The sequence below is a fragment of the Molossus molossus genome, unplaced genomic scaffold, assembly GCF_014108415.1.
Source record: "Molossus molossus isolate mMolMol1 unplaced genomic scaffold, mMolMol1.p scaffold_m16_p_1, whole genome shotgun sequence".
Taxonomy (NCBI): Eukaryota; Metazoa; Chordata; class Mammalia; order Chiroptera; family Molossidae; genus Molossus; species Molossus molossus.
Genome location: NW_023425344.1, coordinates 53,604,418 through 53,620,123, shown reverse-complemented (window position 1 = coordinate 53,620,123; position 15,706 = coordinate 53,604,418). Strand labels below are relative to the sequence as shown.

General features: G+C 37.7%; 1 protein-coding gene across 1 annotated transcript in view; it reads right to left on the bottom strand.

The window, feature by feature from the left end:
- Positions 1-15,706, bottom strand: part of LOC118626085 (alpha-fetoprotein-like) — a 43,845-nt gene that overhangs the window by 11,815 nt on the left and 16,324 nt on the right. Inside the window, exons 7-13 of the mRNA XM_036255430.1 lie at positions 15,473-15,602; positions 11,531-11,745; positions 9,916-10,048; positions 8,189-8,304; positions 7,651-7,655; positions 5,825-5,940; positions 4,528-4,754 (exon numbers count right to left, since the gene is read on the bottom strand). Of these exons, the coding sequence (XP_036111323.1) occupies positions 4,528-4,754; positions 5,825-5,940; positions 7,651-7,655; positions 8,189-8,304; positions 9,916-10,048; positions 11,531-11,745; positions 15,473-15,602 (942 nt within the window). The remainder of the gene's footprint in view (positions 1-4,527; positions 4,755-5,824; positions 5,941-7,650; positions 7,656-8,188; positions 8,305-9,915; positions 10,049-11,530; positions 11,746-15,472; positions 15,603-15,706) is intronic.

The window sequence follows — 15,706 nt, the reverse complement described above, 5'->3', positions numbered from 1 at the left end:
TTGAACATTTGTAAATTCACCTTTTTAAATCTTATATGTTATTCTTAATTCTCAGTGCCATCAACTTGTTTTCAGTTGTTCATTTCTATGGTATTAATCATTTATTTTCATTAAATCTTACACCATTTTATTTAACGCACATTCTAGACTTCATATACTATCTTAAGTCTCTGCACATTCCAACTCAATATTTTTCATCATTGGGTATGAAATTCTCATACTTTGAACTCCTATGTCCTTTTTATTTTCTCCATCTTATTCCACGACTTCAACTTCTATTTTCCCTTCATTATCCTGCTGAATATTCTCTCTCCCTCCATGAGCCCCTTCACTCGTTTTTGGTTTGTTCATTTGTGTTAGCGTGTGTGTGTGTGTGTGGTGTATTTATGCTGTGATGACCAGCCAGAATTATATAGGGGTGAACGCTATGGTGAGAGTCCTTGACCCTAAACCAGGAAGTTGAAGTTTTTCCAGCCTGGCCTTTGACTCCCAATAGGGATCTACCCAGAATATTCCAGAAATCCCCACAGTAACTTTCTCTATGTGACTATACAGAGAACACAATGAATTCCCTGAAACAGGGATGTTTCCTAATGTTTCACATTTCTTATTATCTAGCCCTTGTATGAAGAGCTCCATGTCCTACAAAAAAAAAAAAATGACCAGTATTGTAACCATGTGGTTAGGGCACACTAGCAGTTAGATGTTGTCAGTTAATCATATGCTCTTGGAACCAGACTGCTTGGGTGCAAATTCCACCTCAACAACCTAGCTACCTAGCAGATTTCATACCAGGCCTTCTAACCTTCACAGCCTCAGAGAGGGAACAAGGAGGACCAGGGCCTCTTTTGTCCTGAGGACAGGACTGGGGGTATGAGAGAAGGGCAAGAAGCACGGTGGGCACTATGAGGGAACCGCCCCACGGTCCGAGATTGGAGGACATTCAATGTATCCTGCTGACTCAGAGAAACCAGAATTTTACCCTTTGCCTTTTCCTAGAATAGTCACCTTTTATTGACACCAAATGGGTCTCTAATATCACATCCATCAGTAGAATTCATTCCAAGGGAAAATGACTGGACCATGGGTGTATTTTGGCTCTAGGCCAAATGGAGTGAAGGGAATGGAGTGAAGAGATGGATGATTGAGGCCACTAAGAAGGACATTCTTTGTCTGCAACAGCAAAAACGTTACTCTTTTCTAAGACCTGATAGTAAGTGCTCCATTTCATCTGTCCATGTGGATGGGATAGGGAGAATCAGGGGAAATGTCAGCCACCTGTGAGCTCTCAATCACTTATGCACTCAGTAGCCAAGGGCAAGATCAGCTGCCCTGGGGTTGTGCGCTGCATGAGCTACTCCCAAGGCCAGTCTGGTCATGCCTCACCCACCCAGTCACAGTCAGAAGTCCAAGTCAGATCATCTGTCATCATATTGATGTTTCTACGTCCCTAGTCTGACCCACCTCCTGCTCTCCTGGTTCTCTCTAACTCAACCTCTGTCGCCTTTGTAACCTGAGGCTTTCTCAGCAGGAAACTGTTATACATCCACAGCCTCTTTTCTTAACTTCTCCTTCTTGCTCTATAAGAAAATGTGGCTCCTTAGAGGATACAGCTTCCCTAAGACCTCTCAAGAGGAAGCTATTTTTACTTGAACTCCACTTACCTAGTTCTCTTTTACTGCTTCCAACACTTCTCTCCTACGTCCTCTTTTAAAAGCCATAGTTCCTTCAAAGTACACGTCATCAAACTCTAACATCCCCCATCCCTATTTATTCCTGTCACACATAAGAAACTTGGTCATGCCCCCTCATTTTTGATGGCCTCAGGCCCAGTTAATTGCCTCACTTTTCGTCATATCTTGACATTCATCATTGTCTGTAGTTTCAACAACTGCATTAATGATTTACCCATGGCAAATTAGTAACAAAAATGAACCCAAGTGTTCACCTTTCTCTGTATCCATGTCCTTTACAATGTGACTTTCTGATCCTTTCTATTTGTCCCATAAGTAAAGTGTATTCCCACACCCCTGTAATCTGGTCTGGCCTATGACCTGCCTTACAGCGAAACTGGCATTGCATGATTCCAAACCTGGGCCTAGGGAGGCCTCCACGCTTACCCTTCTTTCCCAGGCACCATGTGAAAAGCCTGGGTTAGCTCTCTGGAGAAGACCATGTGCAGCAGAGACAAGCTATCCTAGTTGAGGCTGCTAGCACCCCGCTGATACAGCAGCTGACCATAGACGACTGAGCAAGCTCCATTGAAAATGACTAAAGCTGGCCCAGGTTAACAGAGTCATCCAGTTAACTCATAGAAGCTTTAGCAATAATAATTGATGCTGTGTCAAGCCACTACATGTTGGTATGATTTATTTAGCAGCAAGCTAATGCATGAGGAAAGAACAGAGAAAAAGAGATTTGAAAATGTGCAGCAATAGCAGGAGGGCAAGAGGATGGACAAACATGGTGAAATGACGAAGCGGTCCAATAGATGCTTTGAAAGCAACAGTAGAAAACAGCACTGGATGGAGTCCTATTGCTGATTTTATGCAGAAACACTCTTCACATAGAATCCACATTGGAAACCCTGATCAAATGTAAAGACATTGTATTCTGCTAGCAACATTTCTGATCAATGGGCTTCAGTATCGGTACCAGCCACTACATCAGAACAGCACTTTGTATATTGATAAAATTTTATAATTTATATATGTTTTTTTGTATACACTATATATGTTTATATCATATACATAATGTACACACACACACACATTTCCATGGTCATATGTAAGTTTAGAAAGCTTTGCACACCATCTCTCTTTCCTCATCCTGGAAGTCCATCTTCAGATTAAGAATATAACAACCTTGCCCTGGCTGGTTTGGTTCAGCAGTTAGAGCATTAGCCTGCGGTCCAGAGAGACCTGGGTTTGGTTCCCACTAAGGGCACATACCTCGGTTGCAGTTTGTCCCCGGCCCTGGTTGGTCATGCGGGTTTCTCTCTCTCTCTCTCTTCCTCTCTCTCCTTCCCACTCTATCTGAACAAAAAATGTCCTTGGGTGAGGATATTAAAAAAAAAAAAAAGAAGAAGAAGAATATAACAACCCTGCCCTGGCCGGTGTGGCTCAGTTAGTTGAGCATGGCCCCATGTACCAAGAGGCCACTGGTTTGATTCTCAGTCAGGGCACATGTTCAGGGTGCAGGCATGATCCCCAGTAGAGGGTGTGCAGGAGGCAGCCAATTTGTGGTTCTCTGTCATCACTGTTTCTCTCTCTCTCCCTCTCCCTTTCTCTCTCTCTCTAAAAAAAAATATATATATATATATATATATTAACAACCCTACCTCATCCTCAGTTGGTAATCAAATAATAGGGATCTAGCTGTACTCAGCAACACAGAAAATCAGTAAAGTATTTCTCTCTGTAGTTTCAGAAGTAGAAATTTGGTTGGAAGTGATAAGGAAACAGATTTCTATTTAATAAAAAATGATGAGATTTTAAGTTAAGCATATCTAAAGATCAATAGGCTGCTTTAAGCAAATTATCTTCCTGTCACTGGAAATATTCATGGAGGAATGCACAATGTGTTTTAGAAGGATTTCCTAATCTTGGGGCATGGGCAATGAAAGTTTCCTTCCATTTTCAGTATTCTTTGGTATTATCACATGTTCACAGATAAGATATATATGGCATTTAAATATTTATTTCCAGTATTGTGAGTTTCTGGCGATATCCTATTCTCCTATATTCTGAGAAGTTATAACAAAGCCTTATCTAGTGTGAAAACCTGCATTATAGGGGGTGGGGAAGTGGGAGGAGAAGGCAATTAAGAATTTAAGGAGTTGAATTCACAGGCATTATTACATTATCACCCAGCTGCCACCCACTAGTAATTATCCAAAAACCATTCTTCCAAACACATGTAACAGCCATTCCTAGTTACAGTAGTAGACGCGATAGTGAAAATAATGGCATGCTATAAAGTGATACACATCACTCTAGTGGAATGTTCCAAAGCACATTCCCAGTGTGCTGATCCTGACAAATCTTACTAGTTTCTATGGCCCAGATGACGCTAAATTAGAACAAGCTACATAGATTATTGCAGAACTTCCCCAACTTCCATTGTTAGTGGAAGGTATAAATTTCTGAGAAGAGCAAGGAACTATAGTATTCCCAAACTCATTTGATCATGGAACCCTATTCTGTATGAGACCTCTTGTAAAACTAACATCTGAAGTTCACATTTTAGTAAAAACACATTAATGTACTTCTATGTCAATAGTTTCTGATTAGCAGACTTCAATCTTATTAATTGATCAAGTTGGGGTACCACCCATGATAGCCACAATTGCAAAATTGCATAACATTCTCAGTTCTATTTGACCTTCAATATAACATTTAGCTGCTCCATTCATTATGCAGTATTTAGATCTGTGCCCACTTTATGGTTCTCTGTACCTTGTCTTCCCTTTCCTATCATCCTCAAGTGGAGTTGGCAGTAAAGAACAAACTCAACAAAGATTCTTACTTTTGCTTTTCAGTTTGAATTTCCTCCTCCTGAGCTTTGCACAAGTCCTCTTTAAGACTGATAACTTGATCACAGGATAAAGGCAGAGAAATGTATGTTCCATCGACTTGCAGATCATCAAAGCATAGCTTCCTGAAGGCATAAGAGTCATCACAACAGTGACCCATGCCAGCATTGATAGGCTGTGTGTCATGTCTTCTGCACAAAGCTCCAAGAATTAGCTTAGCCTTTCCCAGAAGAGAATTAAAATAAGAGTGATTAGGTTTGTGGTCATTATTTTCTCACTCAGAGAAAATAAGATTATATTTAAGTATTCTCAAATGCTAGTTTCTGTTAGTTTAGCCTGCATTTCACTGTTCAGGAAAAAGAAAGCATACCAGGTGCAGCCTGGTTCTGAGACTTGTCTTCCCTTTCCTATCATCCTCAAGTGGAGTTCACCCTATATATCTCTTCATATGGCTGTTCATCTATATCCTTTAATCAACTGGTAAACATAAGTAAGTGTTTCCCTGAGTTCTGTGAGTCACTCTAGCAAATGAATCCAACCCTCGAAGGGAGTTGAAGGAACCTCTGCTGTATAGCTAAATCAGTCAGAAGCACCGGTAACAACCTACAGTTGCAATTGTTATCCGAAGTGGGTAGGGGGCGATCATATAGAACTGAGCCCTTAACCTGTGGGATCTGATGCTATCTCCAGGTAGATAGTGTCAGGATTTACTTAAATTGTAGGCTACTCAGCTGTTGTCCCAGACCAATTGCTTGTCAGAAGTGCTATGATGTGGTAGCAATGTGAGAGTAAAGAACACAGGAGGAAGACTGGTTATTTTTTCCCCTATACATTTGATTAGGATGAGTTAATCTATAGTCAACCTTATCTTTGAAGTTAATGGCAAAAATCCTGACTTGGGGTGGTAAACATACATTACAATATACAGGTGATGTATTGTAGAATTGCATACCTAAAACCTATATAATTTTATTAACCAGTGTCATCCCAATAAATTCAATTAAAAAATAACTTTGTTGACTTGAAAATACAATAAATAGACCCAGGGGTATGATCCAGGCAAAAGTCTGTTGAATCTGACATCCCTAATGTTAGGGAAGTGATAGCCTTAATTCTGTTGCTAATCAAAGCCAACTGACATGAGCTGACCTGAAAGAATTTCTCCTGAGGACAGAATTATTAGACTGCATTGAAAATTTATAAATGTGTCCACTGACATGAGATTGATTGCTGAGGATTAAAGATCAGAACTTCAAGAACAGACAAACATGAAGTCATGGGTGTGCTTACCGCATCTTCCATGCAGACAAATTGCAGCTCATCACTCAGAGGGCAACATTTGGTGGTGGCAGCTGCCATGTTCTTCGTGAACATAACCAACTCTTGAGCAGATAGTTGTGGGCTTTCTTAGTATAAAGAACCAGGAGTCTGAAAGAATAATTTTCTCTTACTCTTGGCAATGACTATGGGCCTTAAATGAAGACTTCTACAGAGTTTTCCTCAATATCTGATATTGTCTCTGACTGAGGTTGAACAAGTCGTTAAACTGGGTTTAATTCTGTCTTTTTAGTTCTTGTTCCAAAGGCCCCAAAGGCTACCTCAATCCACCTGCCATTCTCTTCCAGCTTCACACACTATCATATTAACAACGTTGCTTAGAGAAGATCTCTTCAAAGAAACACAAACAAGGCAATTTCAGGTATTTTCTCTCTTGCTTATTTATGTGGAAGATTACACTAGTATTTACTAAAATCCTATTTCTCTGTTTCTGCCTACCGGGAAGATTCAACGTAAAGATTTTTTTTTTTTTTTTTTTTGCTTTCAATTGGGCACATTTGGAAAAATAACCTCTTTCATGTACAATTTAGTGACATGAATATTCATAACTATTTTCAACTTGTTTCTCTTAAAACTATCTGTAAAAATGTAATTTGAATAATTTGGTCTTATCAGAAGACTTTAGAAGATAATTATCTTCAGGGGAAAATAACCTACAAAAAATTTGCTCCATACTTATCTATCTTTTTCTACTTATCAAGGGTAATTGTAGCTAATTTGGATGGCTGCAAAATCAGATTTAAATACGTTCCAAAATAAATATATGTGTAGGCCATTAAAGCTGATATTAGTCCTCTACAATATGAAGGAACAGGTACTGCAGCCATGATCAGGGAGCACTCACTAGGGCTCAAACCTTAGTGGCTGAGGTAGACAAGTACACCTGGCTAGTGAGAGCAGTACCAGGTGCTGTTGTGCACACAGGATGCTATTGAATTCCAGCCCAGGGAAATCAGGCAGGCCTCCTGGAGGAAATGACATGTGAGCTGAGATCTGACAATAACTGAAAATGAACTGGGTAGAGGGGAGTGAAAGTGGGAGGGGAGCATTTGGGGAGTGACTGAATGTGATTTTTGTTTTCTTGATTTGAGGGGTGAGGGTGGAGAGAGGAGAGAGAAGATAGCTTAGTTACAGAATTAGATTTACACTGCTTTAAAGACAATCATGGTTGTTGTGTAGAGAATAGATTCAAGGTGGGCACAAGGCAATGTGACTGAACCAGAAATTTGAAGGCCATTTCAGTGATCCAGGTAAGAGATGGTGGTAGTCTAAACTAGGAGAGTGGTGGTGGGTATTGGGGGAAATAAAGAGAGATTTTAAAGAGAAAGACTCTACATACTTGAATTTGAGGACAACAAAAAATCAGTCAGTTATTGCATTTATATTATAATAGAGTTGGGAAAGAATTTACTATAATATCCAAAGAAACAGTCAACCTAATCCAGTGGTTCTCAGACTGTGCCTCCTGGACCAGCAGTATCAGCACTCCTGGAAATTTGTTAGAAGTTAAAATTTTCAGGCTCCATCCCAGAATTTAGAATCAAAAACTCTGGGAGTGGAACAGTATTTTAACAAGTCCTCCAGGTAATTCTAAAATTTGAAAACCACAGATCTAATCTTTAAACTAGACATTAGCAGCTGAACACAACATTAAAAAAAGTAATAAACCAAATAGTCTCTCTGAAACAAGAATACTTTTTCTGGGTCCATTATTCTGGACATTTCATTTAAGATCAGTATTATAGGACAGTATATCAAACTGAACTTTTCCTCAATACTCTTTCTAAATAGACTATTGCAGTGTGATTCTAAAGATCCCTAAAAAATGACTTTTGTTTTTATGATATATTAATCTTTGAAATACAGGGGGATTTACCAGTCTATGTGCACATAAAAAATTGTGTGTGTTCCCTCTGGCAAATAACTAAGGTATCCATTCATCTCCACTCTCAATGGTGGAAGTATTAAATTTGCTATATGGGCCTGATTTGAAATGTACAAAGGGACTCTACATCAGATCTCTATTGCAGCTTTGACTCAAAATTTCAGGCAAAGCCCTAAAAGTCCAAGTGTGCAGGATGCCCATGTGAGATTGCAGGAAGGCAGCCAGGGCCTGCTTGGCTCCCTAACCTCTGGGCATTGACTGAAATCTGGAATCTGGCCTGGAAAACAGAGGAAAAGCACCCAAAGTTATGTGGACATCTATCTTATTGAGACAAAGATAGGTTAATTCTGAACTGATTTTTCCTTGCCCTCTGAATTTTAAAGTTGGATGTAGACTCTTAGCAACTCTCAGCATCAGAAGTTAACAAAAACACATATAAATATGCATACCTGTCATGGAAGTTACTATCTCCTAATTTCTTATGTAAATCACAATGATTTTTAACACGCTCATGGCTTTCAAAAACCACTCTTTGGAACATCTCTTTCTGGAAAAATAAAGATAATCATTGTTTATTTATTATTGCAACAATGTATCTTCAGGTAGGATTGCAAAACCACTTTCTATAAGAGTTTGATGTAACTGTTTTCCTAAACCCAGGGCTTTATTTACTTACTGAGTTAACAAATCTTGAAATTCATGCTTTGCTAAAACAGGAATGGCCATGTACTTTGTGGAGAAAAAAGTGGGACAGCGAGATTGATATTGAGTTTCCTGTGATAAAAACTCATTTGTGATTAAATGATGTATTTTATAAGCATAAAGCAAATCATTCATCAAGCCAGAAAGAGATCATTAAGGGCAGTTTATAAATCTAAGTTTGACTGGTCAGTGTGCAGGTGCATGCGTGTGTGTGTGTTTATTGGATATTTTTAATAATACCACCTTTTTACATAAATAGCAAATATAGAGATAAAGATACAGGTATAGAGATATAGATATATATTAAGAAGTAGTGGTGTAATAAAAACATGTACCAGTCTTTAATAGAGTAAAATATTGCACAAATATATATTGAAAAAATAAATGAAATTCTCAGAGATGATTGCAAATTCCAAGTTCTTGAACCACAGAAGTGAATTCCAGTGGGAAGTACACGTGACCTTGCACACTTTGTACTTTGGTAGGAGCACCAAACCCAGTCCCCTTGATCCTAATAAGCAGTGTTTGCCATAGTTTAAATTTTGCCAGACATGCAAACTGTTTGCCTGGATTGCCTGCATTTAACCCTTAGCCCTGTCCTGCCTGTGTAGCATTGGGCAGTCATTTGAACGTTCTGAAACTCTATACTCTCATCTAAAAATTTTGTTAGTAATTCTGATGTCACCTATGTTACCAAGCTATTATGAGGACCAAACAGAACACTGGTTGTAAAGCTGCTGTGTTAACCCTAAACATCTGTGCTTCTGTAAGCTGCTGGTAATACCATGAGAGGGTGCTAACCTACAGGAGACTAAATCACCTTCGGTTAACCTTCTCTCTGGGAGCAGGAGGATGCTAGGCATACCTGCTTGTGCCCAGACAAGTCAAGAGATTCCTGTCACCCTCCGCCCCCACCCATACCCCACACTGTATAAATGTGTAAGCCATTGGTTAGAATTACAGTAGCCAGGGCAATCGGGTTCCTGGTAACCCATGAATAACCAATCATCTAGTCAGATCTGCAAGGCCACCTGCATGTTTTATGTCAAATGCATAACAGGAGCTGCTGCCTGTGAACTATATGATTTCTGGCCTGAAATGGGGACAGTTTCCAGGCCTGCTTGGTAGAAATAATCGACCTTCCCATTTCCTAGTAGGCTGTGCTGCTGTGTTACCTGCTACTGTGCCAAGCAGGCATTCACCTTGAAGAGGAGATTATTGCACAGCAAAGCTTCCATGAATCACAGAATCTCTAAGACAGCGACTTGCAGAGTCACTGCGGTATGACGGTGTGGCCTCTGGTTTAGATGGCAGTGGTATTCCATGTGTAGTGCTCACAATGAGCAAGGACATGTGCAATCATCTTACAAAAACATGGCACTATTAACAGCACTGCAACTTTTCCTGTTTCTAATCACTTTATGAGTAACAGGTTAAACAATAAAAAGACAATTACCCCATGGCGATAGCATTCCAGAGGATTTTCTAATTTACAGCATTTTCCCAACAAATTTTGATATACTGTATTCACTCTTAAAATCACTGGAACTGCCAACTCTGGATGTCTTCTTGAATATTCATACAGAAATCTGTATCCATATGAAACATATTTGAAAGTAAACAATAAAATTCAAAGGCCACAAGTTTTCTTTCAAAAGCCAATTATAATTATGAAACGTATTCTATATTTTAACTGACCTTAAGACATTTGAAAACCTTGGTTAGATTGGCAAGGTGGTTTTATTGACTACATTTTGAGATAAGAAATCCAAATCAGTGAAATTGTATAATTTTTTTCTAAAGTCACACAGTCGTGAGCAGCAGATCCAGAACTTGAACCGAAACTATCCTGATTAGCTGATAGTTAGTTCCTTGCTCAGGATCTCTACTTAATTTCACTAGAAATTAATTTCAAGTATTTGGGGGAGAACACATTTTTCTCAATGATCTTTGAGGCTAGATTTTATGAGTATTACAATTCTTTTGAAAGAAAATGCTGGCTAGGTATTAAATCACCATCTTCCCCTGTTTTCCATATATACCTTCAAGCGTGAGTAGTTCATGCATAATCGACACACTCTTCTGGGTTACAAGAAAGGAAATTTGGACTCTAGAATGTTTTCAAAGGAATCACAGAATCATGGGAGGCATCTTAGAAGTCATTCAACCACCTCACTTTACAGTCAAAACACAAAAGCCTGGAGGAATTTAGTGGTTTGACTTATATTCCAAAACCTATGGATGATAGACTTAAACTAAAACTCAATCAAGTCTTCCAAATCATAGTCTAATGTGAACTCCACTAGAAAGCTGTGCTTATCAGTTTTCAGTACCAAATGCAAGTTTAGGAATAAGTGGGTTCAGGAAGTGACATTTACTTTTTAAGCCAGTATCAAATGTAATTTCAGAAATATAGCTATGAGCATTCCACAAAGAACTTGAAAGAAAACTCAAATTCTTATACTTTTTAGAATTTAGTTGCTCCAAATAATGCTTCACAAAGTGACTTTGGAAATAGTTCAACCATACAACAATACTCTCTTAACATTATGTATTGAAATCAGTTTGTCTTAAGCACAAATTAATATGCACTTCTGAATGAGCACCAGGGATATTAATACTCCATCCATATCTCTAATCTTTAAATGCCACACCTTGGCTTTGGTAGCGGGTATGTCATTAACTAAAACAGAAGAGCTGACCAGGTATATCAACCTGAAGCTCTCACTTAGACAAGACGCTATGTCATTAGAGCAAAGCTTGCAAACTCTTGAGCCCCACTGCATTTTTTAAATTCCTGTATTAGTTGTCAACATTTAAAAAATAAAAAAAACTTCCGAATCTCTCAAAGTGCAGTACACTTAACAACCCAACGCCTGCAATTCAATATGCCAACTAGTGGCTGGAGCTATATATAGTAGCTGCCAACTTTCTACTCCACAAAACATCTCTTATTGGTCACAGTTCCATTTAGTCACTCATTTTACATCATTGGCTAACGTCTGTCATCATTTAAGTTTACAACTCAATATAATATTCCATCATTAAGATTTTACAAAAATCTGTATTACTCTTGTAGGAAGTCATCTTGCCGCTCAGTGAATTGTTTGCATACAAATCCGTCTTCCGTAAACCTGCTGAGTGGCAGGGGTGAAAGATCAGGTTTATCGTCATTTTCTGAGCTGATAACACATTCCCCTCTGAATGGCACCGGCAGTGCACAGCATGGAGAGATCTTGCTGGATAGGATAGCCGGTTTAGAGCAGGTATAGTTCATAAACTGGCTCTAAAACATAAAAGAAAGTAGTTATTTTTGATAACTTCATTCTAAAGTTTTTTGCTTGTTTGTTTTCTTTATTGACTTGAGAGAGAGAGGAAGGGAGAGGGAGAGAGAGATAAAAACATTGATGAGAGAGAACATTAATTGGCTGGCTTTTGCATGCCCCCCCACTGGGGATTTGGCCCACAACCTGGGCATGTACCCTGACCGGGAATCGAACCAGTGGCCTCCTGTTGGTGGTCGACACTCAACCACTGAGCCTCACAGGCCAGGCTTAAAGTTTTTAGTTATTTATTTACGTATATTTATTTATTTAGTGGATTGATTGATTACTCTTAGTAGAAAACAAGAGGGAAAAAAGTTTGTATCTTATGTTGCTTTATCTTTGGCAAACTGAGAGACCAAAAAACTCATTTGCAGTGAATCATTCTGATAAGAAAAGCTTCTCTGACTTTACTCAAGTGTTACAATCTCTTTTAACATTTCTTAAAGAATTTAAAGGGAGACAGACCATATTATTGTTTTCATGTTTAGCTCAATAAAATACAAATGAAGAGTTTAATTGTCTTGCTATTATTACTATTGTAAGATCTTAATTTAGGAAACATTTGTCTCTGTCATTTACTACATATACTATGATGATATTACTATTATACTTACATACCTAACATTGACCTATAGATACATACATATACACAAATAATTGTGTATGTATAAATAAGCTAGTCTCGACAGTTAAGGAACTCACAATCTAGTTGGAGAGTCAATTAATTAAACAATAATAATGCATTATAACAGAAGTTTTAAGAAAAGTGTATATATGTTGCTTTGGAAGTAAAAAGAGATTTGCAGTCCAGACCAGATGGAGGGCAGAGCAAAGATCTTAAACAATTCGAATCTAGAAGGACTAAGAGAAGTTAGTTGGAAACAAATGAAGAGGAAGAGCCTTCTAGAATTATTCATCTTTATATGTAAAGAATCTTAGAGGTAAGAGAGCATGAGGTATTTTTCGAAATGATATTAGGATATTTGGAGATTATCAAGAAAATTTAGTTGAGAAATAAAGAGGCTTGAACTGAATGAATGGTTTTGTAGATTTAAGAGCTACTGAGAGTTAGAATTGACAAGATTAAAAAAGAAATGACAACAATATTTAGATTGGAGGCAGGGGGTGAAGTGAGGACAAAGAATCTAGAATGATATAAGAGCCTAGGTAGATGATAGCACAATTTACTGAAATTGGTACGCAAGAGAAAAGAACAGGTTTGAAGAGGATGGCTAAAAAGGGAAACCAATGAGTTCAGTGTTGGAATATAGAGTTAAGATGGCCTAAGGCATCTATTAGGCATCTTCATGAAGATTTCTGCTAAGCAGTTAGCACTATAGAGTAATAATTTGGGAAGGAAGAAGAATGGGCTGAAGGTGTAAACCTGAGTGGGAATTAGGAGCTGTGTTATAGGGTCGGATTGAGCCTGGTAAGAAAAAGTGTGTGCATTATTTAAGTAACTGGCATGTTCTCCATGGCTTAATAAAATCAAGTTTGTTTCTTTCTCAATATTGTCAAGTCCTACTGGGAAGGGAGGAGTATTGCCCCTAGGCAGTAATTCTAGAATCCAGGCTTACAGAGGCTCTGTTATCTTCAACCTGTGGCTTTTAACATTGATTTTGGACTGGGGTGGGGAGAGGGAGGGTGGCCAGGAGGTTATTATAGGTCAAGCCTAGAAATTGCATAAACCACTTCTGTCCAGAACTTGGTCAGGTGGCCTCACCCAATTGCGAGACAGGCAGGAAATATAATCCATGGCCCAGCAACTAATCTAGACTATGGAAGAAGAGAGTGAATCCTTGCTGGATAGCTAGCCAGCTCTGATTGTATGTGTAAAATAAGAAAGGAAAAGGCTGAGAATAGAACTATTGGGAATATAAATTTTCAAAGGGTAGGAAACATGGGAAAGAAAATTAATAAAGGAAGCTATAAGGATAGAGGCATGCCAGGTTGATGAAAACTTCTGTGTGATTGTCCTCGACACAACACTTTTGCAGTCGTCACTGGATAAGCAGTAACAAAAATAAAAAACTTTCTAGGACACACAACTCAAATGTACACAATCCATATACAATTCCTGAGCATTATCAGAAATATTCTATTCAAAAGAGAATTAAATTAATATGAAAAGTAAACAGTGGAATATAGTGTATAAAAGAAGTGATAGTTCAAGTGAAATAATTATTGTCAACAAAGTTATTTTAAAAGAATGAGTATAAATAAACTAAGAAGTCAACCAAAATAATTGAGATAAAAACAACTAAATAAATAAACTTGAAAGAATTAATAAAATTAAAAGCAGAAACAGTAGAGCTGATAAATAAGTCCAAAAATTTTGCCTTGGAAAAGACCAGTAACAGCCCCTTCACAAAGCTAATTAATTAAAAGAGAAAACACAAATACATAGGAAAAGGAGGTATAATTACATAATTGATATGGTTTTAGTTATCAAATAATAATATTATCATGTAGAACTCTATATTCCTAGATGAGAAAATGCTGATGTAGACTTTTTAAAGGAAAATGTATGCTTGACACCTTGACCCACCACCCAAAAAAGTACATTCTCATTATTCATAGTTGTTATATAAACTGAATTTGTGAATACTGAATCATCGACCCTAGGGGAAATACAGGGTTAGGTTCCTGCCATTTCTGGCCACATCTTCATAAACAGATCAAGACATAATCTTGTTTTATGTATCTTTTTGTTTAAAGACACCTAATTTAATATATATGTTGGTGATTTATTCACATTGAATTCATAGCCACTAGCACTTATTACTCATGCATGAACAAAGCTTATATAACACATCTTTTTTTTTTTTTTTTTTAGGCACATCATGGTTTTTTTGTGCTTAGACTCGGCACTACCCTTGGGGACATTTTACACAGTCAATAAATCATCAATAAAAAGTACAAAAATAAGAAAAAACATGGCACTAAATAGACCACAAAATGAACAGTTATTTACAGTCTGAGAACTAAAGCAAGAAGGCAGAGCCCCACTTGGCTTCATCTCAGCTGGACTGTGCAACCAGGCAACTCCAATTTTCCACTGCTCTGAGCACGCACAAATAAAAGAATGACCACAAAGTGCTGTGAGTATTACGGGGTTACAAATAAATTTGGGCAATTATAGAATGCATAAGTAATGAGAATTGATTGAAAAATGTTAAATCTGTTAACAAAAGAAACAGAAAAGTTGTCACACCGGTTTCTATCTTCATCCCTGCTCATTTCACAGACAAGATCTTTCAGACTTTCACGGACTAGGTAAATCTCAATACTATTTAATTTATGTCAGAAAATTCAAAAGGAAAAAATTCTAATTTACTTTTTAGAAGCTAGCATAACTGAATACCAAAACCTGATAAATGATCATTGCTTTTTTAGATTCATTATATACCACTACCACCTTTATTTAAGAAATACGAGTTTTTGTAATTAAATGTATTGGGATGACATTGGTTAAAAACATTATGCAAGTTGCAAGTGCATAGTTCTGTGATGCCTCACTGCATTGTATAATCCCCACCCAAAGTCTAGTCTCCTTCCATTAACATGTATTTGACCCCTTTTACCCTCACCCCTATTCATTCCTTACCCCCTTTCTTCTTCCCCTATGGTAAGAATTACAAATATATTAAAGGCTAAAGTGAATTTTAAGAAAACAGAGGATCTTACCCTGCCAAGCACACATGCTACTGCATTTCCTTCACAACAGGTCTGATGCAGATTTTTAGTATCAACAGCCAATTTGGCAATATCAGAAAAGTTAGCTTTAGGTAGTTTTTTAGTCAACAGAACCAATTCCCTTAAAAAAAAAAATAAGTCAATTTTAAACAATACTGTGAATTCAATTCTTTCTAAATATAGTTCTAGTTCATTGAGTAACCAAAAGGCTAGAAACACACTTGC